This window comes from Convolutriloba macropyga, chromosome 3 (assembly GCF_964194025.1).
Source record: "Convolutriloba macropyga chromosome 3, txConMacr16.3, whole genome shotgun sequence".
NCBI lineage: Eukaryota > Metazoa > Xenacoelomorpha > Acoela > Convolutidae > Convolutriloba > Convolutriloba macropyga.
The window spans coordinates 58520977-58534151 of record NC_134470.1 but is presented as its reverse complement, the minus strand read 5'-3'; the positions used below and the strand labels follow the sequence as shown (position 1 = coordinate 58534151).

The window sequence follows — 13175 nt, the reverse complement described above, 5'->3', positions numbered from 1 at the left end:
ATAGGTTACTAAAAAAGGACACCAAAATTGAACCGACAAAAGAACATTATGATAGTCTGGAAAAACTGAAAGCAGACCTATTAGCAGCAACTGAAACAACTTTACGACTACCAAAACCTGGACTGAAGTATGTCCTACTATGTGATGCAAGTACTTACGGCGCAGGATTCGTCTTAATGGTTGAAGATTACCTTGATAAAAGTGACAAAAGTCGAAAAGTTTACGCTCCAGTTTCCTTTGGATCCTACTTATTCAACAAAAGTCAGCTCAAATTTTCTACCTATTACAAAGAGTTCTTAGGACTTTACTATGCACTAGAAAACTTCGCTCACTTCTTATGGTGTTCACATCACCCATTGCTCATTTTAACTGACAACAAATGTTAAGTGCAATTTTTCCAATCGAAAGTAATTCCGCCAACATTGTGGAACCATCTGGATCGAGTATTATCTTTCAATCTTGTGATTGCACATATACCAGGGAAAGCAAATTATGCCGCTGATTTCCTCTCTCGTATTCAAACTGACAAAAATGCGTGCCTTACACTTAAGATGAAAGACAAAGTACCAATAAAAGAGATAGAAATCGACACAAAAGCATTGACACCAGTCGTGGAAACAAACGAAATCCTACCGGGAATAACAACAACCCATGCTGAATTGACCCCAGAGATTATCGAACAGCTACAAAATATAGGCATGTACGACGAGTACATACAAAAATAAATGAACTTTACAGTCTAACGATCCCAACGATAAACGCAATATCTTTCCCAAATCCCGAAAATATTGTCAATAAACAACACCCGATTAATCTCAAAGAGGAGCAAAACAAAGTTGACGACATTCGACAAGTAATACAGTGGAAAAAAGGTCTAGCACCAGCGAACATGAGATATTCTTCAAAATGCCTGAAAAAGTATTTCAAACACCTGAACCGCTTAGTTATTGGAGATGAAATTCTATATCGACTGTTCTACAATGACGTCGGTAAAATAGAATTTAAACAATATTACCTGCCAAAACATCTCTAAAACATCTCTGGAAGGAAACACTCTATCGAATTTACAATTCTCAAACAGCAGGACACATTGGAATTAGTAAAACAATACAAGAATTCCGAAGACGTTTTTATTTCCCTGGTTTTACAGAACATCTTATCGATTTCATTAAAAATTGTTTGACCTGTCTCCAGTTAAAGAAACTGCCAGCTAGTTCACTGAAACCACCGTTACAGCAGATGTCGTCACTACAGTCTTTTCCAGGAGATATGTTACAAATTGACCTTGTTGGAACATTTAACTCGCCTATATATAAATATGTTCTTAGCGGTATTGCCGTGTTCACAAAATACTTCTTCGCAATACCCCTGACTAACGGTAGCGCAGACACTATTGCAAGAGAATTAGTGAGAATTTTCTTCAATCATAGTTATCTGCCAACAACAATAGTCTCGGATCTTGGATCAACCTTTGTTTCGGACTTGATGAATGAATGAGCCAAACTATTTGAAGTAAAGTTTAAACATGCTACCTTGAAGCATCCACAAACAATAGCGGCAGTCGAGAGATCACACGGATCCTTGAAGCGTATACTACGGCTGTATACAAACGAACAATGGACAAATTGGCATAAATATGTGCCACTAGCCACATTTATCCACAATACATCTTATCATACCTCTATCGGATGCTGACCATCAACCCTGTTCCATGGCCGCGAACCAATTAAACCAATTGACTTGCGATTTGCGCGAGCTAAAAGAGACGTAATTGGCATCAACTCAGATTATGTAACAGAACTACAAGATGCAATGCAAACAAAATTCGGAGAAAATAAACTCCGCCTTTTGGATTCATACCACCGTTACCGAAGTTATTATGATGAAAAAGCATTAGCGCATCCACTAGACTAACACTCCTACTGCCTGCTACTGAATCCAAAGCTTACAACACACAGCGAAACAATTGAGAAGGCTATACAAACATGGATACCACTTTACCGCGTAGGAAAGGTGCTGGCGAATTCAAATTACATCGTCCGCAAAATTGGAACAAACTTCACACAATGTGTCCACAGGTTTAGGCTGCGACCAGTAAAGAAATCAGAAGCTGTTGAAGATCTCCAGATTATCGATCCATCAAATTTTGCCCCCGACCCATCAAGAAAACACGGCAAAAGCGAGCACGAGTTATTTGATGACTATGTGCCAAATTTGTTGGAAAGCGAGTAAAATGAACAGAAACCTCGAGTTGCACCAACACCACCAGCCGAAGTTAGCCTATCACTTGCCTTTGCACCTCCAGTAGGCGCGCCACCGGTATTACCTCGGCCTGCACCGATAGCATTACCACAACCCCCCATAGCAAGAGTTTTACCAGTTCCACTTCCGGTAACACCTAGAGTGATTCAACCACAAAATTCGAGACAGAGGGCATCGCCAATGAAAGAAATCCCCGAGGAAGAGCCACAGGACACGACACACAACTTTGAAGATCGAAACGATACTCCAATACTAGAAGTATACGACAAAGACCACAAGAAACAGACTCACCAGTTGGACCAGTAACAAGATCAAAAACCAGGCAAAACGTATCTTTCAGTGAAACAAAACAAATACGACGTTATACGTACTGCGACGATCACGCAGTACAGTTCACACCGTCGCCTAGCAAATGCCTAGCACCCTCTTTAACAAAAAATTTGCCGAGTATACTGTCAACACCAGAAAAACGAAAAAGCATAAAAAACTTATAGAGAAAACAAAGAAAGACAAGGACTCTCAGTAGAAACAAAGAAAGATCAAGTACCAGCAAGTATCAAAAGGTATCAGGCAACGAACCCTAGTAGCATATCACAGCAACCAAGCACTTCTAAAAGCACAAACAGAAATAAAAAGACAAAAATCAATTTAATTACGCCAGCATCACAAGCACAATTTTTCAAGTTTCCTGGCGACCCTTATCATGCACCTTACTCATATGCCTACTGCTCATCTAGCGACCTCATTAAGAACCACAGCGATGCTAATGAAACTGTCTAGTGGCACTTTAAAGGCAGGAAATGACCCCAATCACTGCACCCCAATTCTTTCTCATTTTGACCATTATAATAAGTTTCTCTTCACACTCATCACTAAAAACTACATCACTGATCATCCCAGTTATTACGCACTTTCCATGGCACTACATAATTTAAAAAATTTGCTCTGGGAGTATCAAATTTTAGACATAATCATCCCGAAACCAGAAAGAAACTAATATGAGTTAAATCCTTGCTCTGTTTCACGACTAATTGCAAGCGTTTTTTCGGACCTACCCATAAACGTATACTACGAAGACAACCCCTACGTGTAGCTCAACGACTCTGCTGATGAGTGGAATCATTTAAAACCTAAAGAAACCCAAATTCCGGAGTTTATCGAAAAATTCGGAGAAAAAAGCTGCAAAATACCCGTTTTCGGCTATAAAATTCATTAAAATCACTGATATTGGCTCTTAAACACTGATAGAAACTTAACCCAGCTTCTACAACTACTTAGTAGAAGGTTTTTACACCCCTGGTACAATAATAGCCGTTAAGATCAGAGAAAACCTCAAAAACAGCCAAAAATAGGCCTACAATAGGTGCAAAATTACCATCCAAAAATGACAAGTTTCTGCCCCACCCAGACCACCTACCGCCCCCAAACTTTGCATGGAGCATTGCCATGAACTTTCCAAGTGATCTACCAAAGGATTCTGGCGATTACCCAATAGTTTTCGAAAAATTGAAATTCGAAGTTTTGAAAATTAGACCCCAAAAAATGCCCATTTTTCGGCCAACTTGCTCCCCCCACCCAAAATCTCATTATAAACAAACCCTAAATTTACCTCTCTAAAATCAAGCTAACTGTATAGGCAAACTGTTACGACCATTTTGCACGGTTCAGAGTACACCAGTTTGTAAAAAACACAAAGTATTGGCCGAAAAATTTGAACGCCAAAAAATCAAATTTGGTAGCCCAACTTTAAAGTCAAAAATCTCGAATTCAAAAAAATCGAAAGTTTCTCGAAGTAGGGCCTTCCTAATTGATCATATCTTTCGATTGATACCACTTTTTTGACCCTAAGTGCCCTAAACAAAAAGCGCGAACGCAAAGAAAATTCGAATAAAAAAATTGAAAATTGCCAAAAATGAATTTTGAGTCTTAGGAGCTCAGCACAACTCGCTAGCGGTATTTGGACCGTCTTTTTGCTTTTCAATCTACCCCACTATATAAGTACTCATTTGAGATTTGGTCAGTTTTGCTCATAGAATAACTTAAAGTCTATTTTAATTCACCACAAAATTGCCTAATAAGCGTGTTATTTGTTTAAAACCACCTTTGTTGACAAATACGTGCCTAACTAGTTATTATAACACCTTTTAGCATGCAAAGCGACTGGAAATGCATCTAAAATTATACCGGTAGCATTAAATAGTACTACTGCTATGCCAAACCCCATATAACGGACCCAAACATCAAAAATACATGCATATTTTTTTTACACATACAAAATATGAAAAATGGATAAATTTACTCACTTTCGTCATTAAGTACTGGGTCCTGGCTCTTCATAGCCCTCCTCCGCCAACCTCTTAGCGAGGCCACGTTCTGCTTTCTCTAAAAGCAACCACATTTATGTTCAACATGCGAAAATTTATAGAAACATGAGCTAATTTTTAACTAGAATTAATTGAAATTTACTGATCACCTTTCCTAGCTGCCAATTTTTGCTCTTTGCTCATATTGATGTTGGGGAGATTGTCAAACTTCCTTCTCTTCATCCCCCTACCGGCAGAATTGACCCTCACACGCCCTTCTTGCTTCCCTTCTCAGCATATCGCCGGCCTCGCCACCCAACTTCTCCACAGCCCTCGATTGTCTTCGCGGAGACAAGTCCCTAACCAACGTCACCTCCCTACCCATCCCAAAACAGAAATACCTATCGACCCCCCGCACCCCCCCCTCTCGTCCCTTTCTTTCGCACCTTCCCAACCCGCCACCACTGACGGCCCTTGTAAAGTTAGAACTGAATGTGCCCACAGACTAGGTTGTACTATTAAACTCCCCAGTCACAACACAACCAAAGAAACTCTCCTCCAACCCCTTCGGCGGCCCTCTACGCACCATATCCCTAAATGAACTTGCTGACTTCACCGAAAGAATTAACCACCGCCCCGCCCTACCCGATTTTGCATAAATGAACGCCTTCTTCCCAAAACCCAAAGGTGCCACCGATTCGTCCCCCGCCGTTTCAATATGCCCCTCCGTAAACCACCGCCCCAACCCGTAAATACCCGACACCGCCGACACATCCAAATCCACAATTAACAAATAAATTAACACACAATTAACGTCCCCAATTTTCAACATCTCTCATGCTCTAATAACAATCTACCATGCAAAATTATCATGCTAACACCCAGAAAAATAGATTAAAACAAGCAGGTTAGTAAAGTTTCAACTCAAACAACTAATATGCTAAATAAACAAATCAACATCTAAACAAGGCACATGTACATAAAACTAAACTCATCTTAAACAACTAAGATTAACTACAGAACAACATCTATAAATTTAAAAAACAATGCTCAGAATTCATCCATTTCAATCAATACCACGCTTCCCTCATTCTCCTCTCCGGCTTCTTCTCTCATCTCTTCCCTTGACCAACGACAAAACAAGTAATAACTAACAAAGGCACGCAGTAAACAAACACAGATCATCATTAGAAGGCTCCAGTGAACAAAGTTGTCAATCATGAAACCACCATCTTCATCATCTCCCACATTATCACAAATCGGCGCCCTCTCGGCCCGCACTTCAGTCCCCTCCACATAACTCCCATTTTCACAACACCAAATCACAAATTTGAAAAAAGTTTTCGCAACACAATTCATCTCTGAAAGTAAATAAACACATTGAAAACACAAACAGTTATGTTGCATAAAGATTAACCCTCTTCCTCTTCAAACACCACCAAGGACAACTATTTAACATGATTCACTAAACTTATAAAGCACTTCCAAAAACGGTATTCAATGGTAATTTAAATTTGCGAAACCAATAACAAAATAAGTACAAAACGCAAACTAAATAGTAAATATCCGGCCGACAAGCTAAGCACAGCTTACAGTAAATATCAGATAATCACTTGCACTATAACTGATTCACCAGAGAGTTTACTGAACGTTCTTTTATGCCCAATTCGAAATTGTAAAAACTTACCGTCCTGACACTCCTCCTATTAATTACGAACACATCTTGTTTTTGGAGCCAGATTTTGACGAATTTTTATCAAAAGGGATACTCTTCCACGAAAACGCAAAAATACTGTTAGCAGAAAAATTCGTGAATGTCGAGTTTCTAATACCATTCCCTCACTGCAATTTCACCGCGAAAGAAGCAATCGAAGAAACTTTGCACAAACTTTCGAATATGTGGAACATACCATCAGTTTTCTGCCCACTTGATTTCTCCTCACAATTCAATACCTCAACTGACCAATTCAAAGTAAACTGGCCTAAGGACAAAATTCAAAGCGAAACGCACGAAGCAGAACAGACTGTCAAAAATCTTCGAGCAACAACGTCAAAACATTTGGCAGAAAATCCAGATAAATCAGCCCGAGATCGTCGTGGAGAACCGGTTGTAGCAGCAGCTGCACTTAACGGAATAGGCTTATTTGGCAGCGGAGTAGCGATGGGTAGCTATGGATGCGTCTTATCAGGCATATTCGGCCTCTGTCAAGAAAACGGTCGGAAAAATGCCGAAAATATTGACCGCTTAAATGAATACGCTTCACTCCTAACAGACTACGTTCTGGAAGTCGAGAGCGAGTCCAACGAAAAATTCTTTATGATTTCCAACGAGCTAGCTGAAATCTCTAAAATTCAGAAGACAATGCAAGAAACACAAAATAAAAATTGGGAAATCATGGAAGAACAATTCGAGGTCTTTCAGCATAATTTCTACGTTCTCCGCGATTGTAATCAAGTGTTTTTCTCTAACCAACAATTAAACTTTAACTTTGATAACATTGCTTCTTTATTATCTGTGCTCTATGCAGACATAAAAAGTTACCGGTCAGCGCTTTATGCGTACAACATCAACATCTTAAATTCGATACCAATTCTGTTGAACCAAAGGCTACCCATGTCGCTAGTACCACACGAATCGCTTCTTGCTATTCTTGACTCTGTATACGACGCACAGAAGATGGCATCGAACCGCCTGACTTTAGCAATACCGATGCAAGATCTCCTCTCCTATTACGACTCTAAGCTGATTCGAGAAGTGTCGACAGTTGATCAAGGACTCTTACTAACTTTGGCAATCCCGTTAGCGTCAAGCTAAACAGCCTTCAACGTCTACGAAACACATTTGATACCAATGCCACAAAAAGGTCAAGAAGAAGCACTCCAATGGCTCACGGAAGGCAAATACCTTGCTATATCAGAAGACTCAATGGAGACGACAGTCATGACAACAGAACAATCCGGAAACTGTTTAGGTCAAAAGTGGCCAGACAAGAAGACTGTTCCGGAAACAGTCTTCTTGTCTGGCCACTTTGTTCTTTCATTCCGCTATAACAGCATTAACAGTCTGCGACACACAAAAAATACTTCTACCGTCACCACAGAAATCAACAAATCTTGGTTACGGCATATGGCTCCTCACATCAGCGTCACCGGCGTTTACACTACGCGAATGTAGTGTTGATAATGCTAACGTGCCGCATAACAAAGAGTAACCTGGATGCACAGTATGCTTGATTACTCTAGAATGTGGAGCCCAATTGATCTCAAAATTTATCAAAATTTGACCCGATCTCTAAAGTTGTGATAAAATTCCAGCTAAGCGCATTGGAGTTAAGTTATCTGACCCTTTGGAGCATCTAATTGGCGCTGTACCCGAATTAAACGACCTCCCATATTTTGAAACAAAAACAGAGGCCAACATACAGCTGATAAGAGAAGTCTAAAAGAAACTCAAAAACGGAGTAACAGTTCTCGATGAAACCAAACTCCAAACGATAGCAAAACCAATAGCACACAAAATGACACTGCTCAAACCCAACCTAGTCTCTAAACTTGAGACCTATGTGCCTATCAAACTACCATTAATGTTAACAATGATAGTTTTCATCGGAAATTTAATTCTACATGCGCTGGCTACTTTCCTCTACCATAAGTTTGCAATAGTCCGCAAACTTACACCCAAGTTTTTACATCTGCAGAGCATCATTGACAAGAAAAATCAGTCAACTAATCAAACATCAAGATCCCCATCCAAAACAGACCTCACCAACCTCGCAACAGCATCAGTAGCACCCGGCACACAAATGCTTGCAACACGACGAACAATGTCTAACAAAAGCATTCAACGAGCACAACAAAATCAGGAGTTAGAGATGCCAACGAGATGCACCTCCTACAATGACGTTACCGCTAGAGCAGACGAATCGCAGGGCCAACTACTCTACAATAAATAATATATAACACATCTATTGGGCTATTTTACTCATTCATTTTGTCTCAAAACCTTGGCGAATATTTCAGTAGCTAACTATCTTTCATTTTATACACATACTCTGTAAAATTTTTTGACAAAATTTTTTTTAAAAGTTGGGTAGTGTAGTACCCTAAATGAATTCGGGTATTTTCCCTTGGAAAAATGTCTTTATATGGTATATATATTTGTCTTTCTATATACGGCTTTATTTGTTGTAAACTTTTTCGAATCAACAAACCTCAATGCTTAAAGTAAACCACATTTCCTGTACTAACTACTAGAGTGTATTTACTATAAATTTATACCCGGAGTGTATGTTTTAAAGAAGTATTGGAAAGCTAATATACATATGCCTTGTTTATTTGATTATAAAATCAACAGCGAGAAAATTAAAACTCTCAGAGAGCGCTTGGAGAGGAATAAAATTAAGCTGCAACAAAATCTTTTCTTTTCTCTCAGTAAAGCGAAACTAAAGATCTCCGTTTTTTACTTTAACTGTCGGCTCTAGCATTTCGAATTTCCTTGACCGCTCCCATCTCATAATCCTCATTTGTCCTCAAAGTAGGATAATATTCCTTTTACAATGAAACAGGCTATTAGACCCCCCCCCCCCCCCCCCGACTGAAGCAGGTTGCAATTTATTAGAGTTCCCACTAGGCGTTCGAGAGCAATTTTTCCGACGTTTAGTCGGTTATTTTTGTGCTCTAATTAAACTTGAAAGTTCCTTTTTTTTATCATGTGTGTGTTGGAAACAACGTGGAAAAGAATTATCGGCAATTCTGAATCCTGATTTTTGCTAATTTTAATCAAAGTTGACCATGTTTACAACAAACTGTTCCGAAAATTAAATATTTTTTTCAATTAGTCGAGGTCCTGAAACAAAAAAAATTCAATTAAAGACGGAAATTTTGGTGGCACATACAGAAAGACCGCTTACTAAAAGAGTAGTATTATCAAGCATAAGATGATTTTGAATTTCAATAAACTTATTTTTCTCAATGTCGTAACGGATAGATGATGATTTTCTCTACCTGAAAAAAAGCTTATATTTTTGAAATTAATTTTTTAAGTACATATAGCAAGTTTTGATTGCTACGGTTTCCTAGTTTGCTAGTGTTTAAAAGTTTGCGCTCAGAAAAATGTGAGTGCTTCGGTTGGCGCACTAAAAATCGATACTCAAAAGGCTTTAAAAAATTTTTAATGTAACTTCTGCCGATTTGATACATTTTTACCTGATAAATGTTTATTTTCATAACTGCTTGCATTTTACCCATGTTTTTGTTTTCAATGTTCTCAATGTAATCTAACAATCAATTCATCAATATTTGGTCATTAAACAAACTTTGGCAAAAAAGCTGTGGTCAGAAATTGTTTAAACTTAGCAAATGTTTGACAAACAATTTCTGACTGCAGGTTTTTTTGCCAACGTTTATTGACCAAAAATTGATGAAATTGATTGCTAGATTCTATTGAGAACACATAGCTCTCAAAAACACAGCTCTCATTGATTTTGATTAACTCTTTCGTACATCGCTGTTTTGAACTTGTTTCCATTCTTTTTGCAATTCTTGCAACAAAATAAGCTATTTTTGGGAGATCTTGCATGATAACCGTTTTTCTGCCAGAAGCTTGGAGGTCTCGCGTGGGGAATTATCATCCGGTCTCGCCTGGGGAATGACTTGGTTTTATTTTAAAATTTTTTGCTGCTTTCGCTAATTCGCGGATTTGTAATTCTAATGGATTGAAAATTGTGCTTGTCAGGTGAAACTGAGAGCGGGCTGCTATTCAAACATAAATGAAACCCTCAACGTCGACCAGTCGCTAGCATACCAGTCAGCATTAGCCGAAGGTATGATTGTGAAACTATACGACATGGGTGACATCTCCATAACATCCGGAAGAAAAAAAGGCAGGAGAAAGTCAAAATCAAAAGGCTGCAATGCTAGCGACTCTATGAGTGTAACAAGTGAAGATAGCCTTTCTACAACCGGAGATTTAATTGACATCAAAGAATTCAATAAGTTGAAAGACTGCATTAATGAGCTAACAGGTGTGCAGTTGATATCGCCCCGGAAGAAAGGCAGATCCCGAGCTGAAAATCTTGCATCCGAACTAAGAACCGAAGATCAGAGAGACGAGTTAGATCGCCAATGTTATTCCGCTTTAAATCCACTTTCACTGCCGGCGAAGTTTTTATCTCATCCAAGGTTGGTTGAGGGATCAATATTGTCAATTGATGGTAAAAATGATCGTTCGAGAGAGTTTGATGAATTAGAAGACTTGCCAGAGGAAACCGAAATTGAGATGAGCGGTGTTGATTGACTCTTGATTTTTTATTCTACGTTTTATTAAAGGTGTAGTATACTTGTTTGCAATCTAAAATAGACAAAATTGAACTTTTGTTTCCTACCTTCTATTTAACAGCAATTATATCACCCCCTCTAATATCTCAGCCCGATGTTAATTGTTCCGACCTCACTTTTGAGGGGAAGGAAATATATGCATAACGGAGTTTTTTATTCGGTCAATTTTGGCTTATTCGGTCAGTTTTGACCTATTGACATATCGTAGAGAGAGTTGTGTGTGGCATCATTAGAGAGCCCGTCAAGCGTAAAATATTTAATTTAAGTTTTTAATAGTCGCAAATCGATAGCTGGACTATTATTGGACTTCTTTTTGTTTTTAACCACTCGTACAGGAGTGAAATTGCCGTGAACTATATAATTAATAGCCGCGAAGCGATATTGTCTATTATTGGGGACATCGTGGTTTCTTTTTAATTCGTCGTCTTCATCGATGATTTTTGCGACCCTTGACTTTTCAGTTTCAGTGACTTCGACTGCTCTGCAGTTAAATCGGTCATTAGTTCTGCTTTTAGGTCAATTGCGTGACTTAACTCACTTGAATAATTACTTCTGAACTCACTTAATGAACCTTAATTTTTATTTCGATTTTTAATTTTGAAAAAATTCTATCAGGGCTTTTTCCTTTAGAGCTTTTCCTATTCGAGCGTACGTGTCTCGTAGAAATGACAGTCCGAATCTAATCCAAAAAGTATATTGGTCTATTTAAGGACTGGTGGTCAATCTGTCTATCTTGTTTCTTTAGTTGTTTCAATTCCGTGGAAGGCCACAAGCGTCTATTGCGGCTATTTTCCGGCAATCTGCCGGCTATGTTTTTCTGAGTGAGAGAAGTGTTTTGTTTATGCGCTGAGTTGAGACTTCTTGAGTTTGAAAGGTGTTTTTGAGAAAATGGGGATAAACGTAACCGTTTCTAGTCCCTTTTTGGTCCATTTGGTGTTTTTGAGAAATGGTGAAATAGAAAACCGCTTCTAGCCGCTTTTTCGTCAATTTGGCTCAACTTTTACATGTCGTTCGCTTTTTTGCGTAGAAATAGTTTTCGATAGACGCTACATCAATACCTAAACCTCTGGATTTGATATTACACTTTTTTGAGAGTAATCAAGTGTAAAATCGACTTATTTCTGTGATTCTTAATTTTTGCCTTTTTTGCAATCAAAGAATTAAGCGACGTCTCGATGATGCATTGAATGTTTCTGTTTTTGTACGTGAGGTGTTTTTGTTTTACTATAATGTACACATACCAATCTTAGCTGTTTTTTTGTTCATTTTTTTAGTTCAATATTTTGTCCAAAGTTTTTATTGTTTTTTAGCTTGATTTTTTGAAATATGGTTTGTTGTACTTGGTCAGGGACTTTTATTGCGTGTTGTTGATCATTCAATTTTTTGGAGCTACGTTTTTCAAAATTAAATGAAAATTTGTTTCATATATGCGATTTAAACAATATTTTGCCAATTTGGGCAAAATATTGTTTTTGAAATCTTTGAATTCTGTTTTCCCTGTGGTGTTTCGACAGGAGGTTGATTATATGTACCTACCGAGCATTCAATGCTAAACAAAGATTTTTACACTCGCTTTTCTACTTAAATTTTATTTTAATTTTCAACTTTCAAAATTATGCAGATGCCTGTTTGTCTGCTTTTTGCAATGCGTTCGATTTACCCTCCAATTTCTAAGAGTTCTGCACTTATTTATTTGTTGCAAATGTTGATGCTTTACCATAACCTATATTGCTATTTGCCTTTTTGTTTTAAAAAAATTTTCACTTTCATTTTAAAGTTGGTTTCATCTAACATAATGTGGCTCCGGAATTTAGCTGAAATTGCTTATAAATGTCTATTTTTTATAGCTGCAATTACTGATATTTGTTTTCTGTCAATTCTTGCGAGTCTAGGTTTCCTTAGGAACGATTATTGGCTTTTCATTTTTACGCTGTCTTATAATATCTCCGACAAAGAGAAGTATTTTGAATTTTTTAAATAAATCGTTTTAAGTTTTTAAGATTTTGCCTATGTTTGTCTGCCTAATGATTTTTCAATGTGTATTTTGGGTCGCTGAGATAATTGAAGATATCTGAAAAATTGAGAGCAGTTCTTTCGTTTCAGCTGCTAACCCTGTCAGTTTTTAAAGCTTTGGCAATTTTTTTTTCGGTCTTAGAGGTTTTGGTTGTTCAACATTGTCAGATTTTGTGAGAGTTTTTGTGTCAAAATCTTGTCTTAAGTATTAAATCAATACAGATTTTTTAGTTTGAATTGTTTTGTTGTTCGCTTTGAGTC

General features: G+C 37.9%; 1 protein-coding gene across 1 annotated transcript in view; it reads left to right on the top strand.

The window, feature by feature from the left end:
* The window catches only part of LOC142337167 (uncharacterized), a 39956-nt gene extending 29009 nt beyond the window's left edge, over positions 1-10947 (top strand). The window contains exon 5 of the mRNA XM_075386274.1: positions 10300-10947. Within this exon, the coding sequence (XP_075242389.1) occupies positions 10300-10860 (561 nt within the window). The 3' untranslated portion in view covers positions 10861-10947. The remainder of the gene's footprint in view (positions 1-10299) is intronic.
* The last annotated feature ends 2228 nt before the right edge of the window (positions 10948-13175 follow it).